We start from the raw sequence: 4,493 nt of genomic DNA on the forward strand, positions 1-4,493 counted from the left end.
ACCCTTACAAGACAGTTCACAATACACAGAGAAAACAATATATCCAAACTTTATATTAAAAAAGCATTCGAACTGAATGCATATTATTTATTTATTTATTTATTAAAAGAAGCAATCAAAACATTAAGTGTGCTTTGAAGGAAACCAGTGACAGAGCCATAGGCACCTCCAAGCAGAAGGAATCCACATCAGAGGAGCACTACTGAGGGGTCATTTTCCAGCCTGCCTAAAGGGCCTGGACAGGTTTATGTTGGTGAATATTGTCATTCAAATAATCTGGCCACAAACCATTCCTACTTTTAAAGGTCAGGACTAGCACTTGGACAGCCAACAATCAGCCAATGCCACTGGTACAGAAGCAGTGTAATCCCTATGTTTGGCTAGGACTCTAGGAGTCCAAGCTCTGAATTTCTCCTCAGGCTTGGAAACCTACTGGGAGACCTTGGGCAAGACACATTCTTTCAGCTTCAGAGGAAGGCACCAGCAAACTCACTCTGAATAAATTCTGCCAAGAAAAGCCTGTGATAGGGTTGCTTTAAGTCAGAGTCAACTTAACAGCAATCAAAAACAGTGACCAGAAATCTAATCTGGGGCTGGAACTGCACTGCAGAAATAATGCAGTTTGGCACTTTAACTGCCATGGCTGAGTGTTATGGAATTCTGGGATTTGTAGTTTTCTGAGATATTTAGCCTTCTCTGTCTAAGAGCTCTGGTGCCTCACCCAACTACCAATCCCAGCCATGGCTGTAAAGTTTCAAACTGCATTATTTCTGCAGTGCAGATGCGGTTTAGATGTGATGGTGTGTGTATGCAACTACAGCCAGATCCACATTCTACAGATAAGATCTGGAGCATTTTTGGATCGGTCCTGTGGGGAGTGAGTATCGATGATCTCAGGGGACTGCAATCTTGAAAACCACTTTGGTAAAAGAGTGAATTATTCTTATGATATGTTCTATACATCACAACCACAGGGGTTTCCAACACCACTCTATCAAATGTCAGCACACATACCTCAATAGTTAATGGCTCTGTAAAATGTCTTGGCGTTGTCCTCTACAAATCTATTATTTCAGAGTTGCCTATAAACAGTTTTTACTAACTCCCATTACACAGAACTTGGAAAAATTACTTTGGGGATTGCAGTTTCCAGAATCTCCTGAGCAACTATTGAGCTGAGTGAGTGTGTGCATGCATACCCACTGCCTGAGGAAACATGCAACTGACTGCGCAATTTATTTTCTTACATCTCTCTACAGGGAAGCAAGTCCCAATGAGCTTTGCAGAACTTACTCTCATGCAAACAGGGGTTGCTACAGTAGATTTAAGACAGGTATTGCTCTGGAAATTATTTCACTTTATTTTCTGTGTACTGATTCCTGCATACATTAAATTCAACAGGACTACTGAGTAGGCAGGTATAGGTCTGTCTTGTTTGTATTGTTGGCAGATAGGTGAGTTTCCAGACAGGGCTTTTTCATCCTGCCACCATTTGTGGCCAGACACTACCATCCTCCTGCATTTCCTCATTGTCTCTTCCATCTTTTTTTTTTCTGCAGAAAACCCATCAGAAACTAGAAATCACGCTGCAGCTATTCCATCTTTTTTTTAATCCTCCTCAAGGGATCCTTCCACAGAAGTGGAAGAAAAATTAAAAGGTTGCAAGTGGACAGTGCTGCCACAATCATGATCTTATAAAATTATAAACCTTATAAAATCCTTTGACTTATGGCAAGATGAAGGCATGATCAAACCAAAAGCTGTACATTGCCTTGCCGGTGAGAGCACTGAGCCACTGCCGGGGGGGGGGGGGGGATCAGAGAGTCTGGAAGTAACCTGTCAGTCAGTCCAGAAAGGGGCGGGAGTTGTTCAGCCCTCCAGATATTGATCGACTGCAACTCCCTGGCATTCTTCACCTTTGGCTACACTACGGGTTAAAGGGAGTTGTAGTCCAACCATATCTAAGGGGGGCTTGACAATTCCTGTACATGATCTGGAACTGGAAGTACCCTGTGCCTTCCTGGCATTCTGCAACAATGGAACGGTCATCCCAATTGTGTTTTGAGCTAGATAGGCAGAGAGATGGATAGACAGATGATAGATACATAGAGAGATAGAGAGATAGACTGATTGATTTCCCAGCTTGGGAATGAAACCCACTGGGTAACCTCGGGCAAGTCACACTTTCTTGGCCTCAGGGGACAGCAAAGGCAAACCTCCTCCGGATAAATCTTGTCAAGACCTGACAGGTTCACCTTAGAGTCATCACAAGTCGGATAGGACTTGAAGGCACACAACAACAACAATAACAAAGACAAACAGATAGACAGGTAGCCGTCTGGGATCCCCACACTGGAAGGAAGGTGGGATTATAAATAAACATCATCATAATAATCGATAGATGTCAGATAAGATATAATCTCTCTCTCTCTCTCTCTCCAGACACACATACCCCTGAGCAAATGAAGCAATTCGGTGCCTCACTGTATTCTGACTCTCTTTCCCCTCCCTCTGTCCTCTCTCCCTCCAGCCCTTCTTCTTCTCTCTCCTGACAAAGGCTTAGAGCCTCCTCACAAAGGGCCCTTCCCCTTCCAGCCCCTTCTTTGCCTCTGCCCCTCACTCCCTCAACCCACTCCAAGCCTTTTCGTTTTCCCCAAAGGGAAGAAAGAAAGAAAGAAAGAAAGAAAGAAAGAAAGGGGGTTGGTGAGGCGCCTGGCAAGCGGGAAGGTGGCAGACAGCGGCCCCCGCAGGCAAAGGGGACAGGAGTGGACTGTGTCCTCATAGACAACATGGAGGACAGGGCCACAGAAAAGCTCCAAACACTCCTGGAAATATATATTCATGCTTCCTTTGCTCCAAATAGAGGACACTTTGGAATTCCTCCTGGGCAGGAGGAGGAAAGGTAGGGCATGTCCGGGTAAAAGAGGTCACCCTGCAGGTGGATGTAAGTTCACACTTCTTAGTCATGGTCGAAATGGAGGACATTTTGGAATTCTTCCTGCATGGAAGACTGAAATGGAGGACATGTCCGGGGAAAAGGAGGACCACTGGTTAGCCTGAGCGCGGACTAGGTGCTTGGGGGGCAAGGTTGGTGGGGACAGGGAGGTCCCTGGCAGACAGGGTGCCCAGGTGTCCTCCTAACACAAGGGAGGGCAAGGCACTCCAACATGGAGGGCATTAAGAACATTCCTAAATAAAGGCCAAACCCCCCCCCCTCACAGAAATAGAAAGGCATGCTTCTCAGCCAATGCTCAGAATAGAGGACATTTTGGAATGCCTCCTGGACCGAAGGGGCCTGTCCAGGAAAAGGAGGACATTGGAGGAAAATGTAGGACTAAAACACTCAGAGGAGTAGAAATGCCTGTTTCTTAGTCATGCCCCCAAATGGAGGACACGATGGGATTCCTCCCGGGCAGAAGGCTGAAAGGAGGATGCCTCCTGGGCCCCCTGAATGTAGGGCCTTCCAAAAGAAGGTGAGACTGGCCCAAAGGAAAGCTAAAAGCCCTCAGTATAAATGAAGCCCTGTTTCTCCGCCATGCTCCGAAGGAAGGGCGCTTGGCAAAGGCTCCTCCTGGGCAGAAGAAGGCTGGAATGGAAAAGGCTGCCCTGGCTGGAAGGCCCGGGGGAGAGGGAGAGGGAAAGGCCAGGGGGCCAGGGCTCTGGGCTCCTACCTTCTCGGCGGTGAGGACGTGGAGCCCCTCGCGGACCTTGGCGAAGGAGCCCTCGCCCAGCTTCCTGCCCACCAGGTAGTTGCCCACCCGCTTGGTGTGGGGGAACTCGCGGAGCCGCTCCCGGGCGGCCGAGGCGCTGAGCCAGGCGGGCGCCGGGGAGGAAGAAGGAGCAGCAGCAGCAGCAGCAGCAAGAGCAGCAGGCAGCCCCTCGGGGGCCAGGGCCAGGGCCAGCGCCGGAGGGGGAGAGGCCGCCAAGGGCTCCCCGCCGACCACCACGACGCCCTCCCCGAAGGGCCCCGACAGCGGATCCCCCAGAAGCCCGTCCCCGGCCGCCGCTGGCATCCTCGGGACGATGCGGCGGGAGCCTCCGGGCCTCTCTCCTTCGGGGGATGCGGAGGCTAGGCGTGCCAAGGATGCCCCCGACAAGGCGCCCGCTCCACCTGAAAGCCCCCGACGGCTGCTTGAGAGCCTCTAGGAGGGCAGCCCCGAGGGCACTCCTGCCCTGGAAGGGGCCACGGCTTCCAAAGCCCCAGAGCTCTCGCTTGGCCCCAAAAGGAGGAGGAGGAGGAGGAGGAGGAGGAGGAGGAAGGAGCCGCTCTGCCAAGAAGCCCCAGAGCCAGCGCTGCGCATCCCTTGGCAGAGCCACAGCCAGAGCCAGAGCCAGAGCCGGCTCCCTCGCTCTCTCGCGCGGCCCAGGCGCCTCCCTGGGAGCCGGTTGGCTGGGGCTTGGATGCCCTCCCCTCCTTGGAGCTGTCCATCACCTGGGCCCTCCCCCTAGAACCCCCCCCTCCCGCCTCAGTTGCATCCACACGGAGAGAGAAC

The 4,493-nt window shown here is 51.3% G+C and overlaps 1 protein-coding gene across 1 annotated transcript in view; it reads right to left on the reverse strand.

Annotated features, from left to right (window-relative positions):
• Positions 1 to 4,242, reverse strand: part of HUNK (hormonally up-regulated Neu-associated kinase) — an 82,804-nt gene extending 78,562 nt beyond the window's left edge. The window contains exon 1 of the mRNA XM_089512102.1: positions 3,672 to 4,242. Coding sequence (XP_089368228.1) covers positions 3,672 to 4,013 — 342 coding nt within the window. The 5' untranslated portion in view covers positions 4,014 to 4,242. The remainder of the gene's footprint in view (positions 1 to 3,671) is intronic.
• Positions 4,243 to 4,493: the final 251 nt, after the last annotated feature.

This window comes from Sceloporus occidentalis, unplaced genomic scaffold (genome assembly GCF_023333645.1).
Source record: "Sceloporus occidentalis isolate IW3139 unplaced genomic scaffold, rSceOcc1.0.p SCAF_2, whole genome shotgun sequence".
NCBI lineage: Eukaryota > Metazoa > Chordata > Lepidosauria > Squamata > Phrynosomatidae > Sceloporus > Sceloporus occidentalis.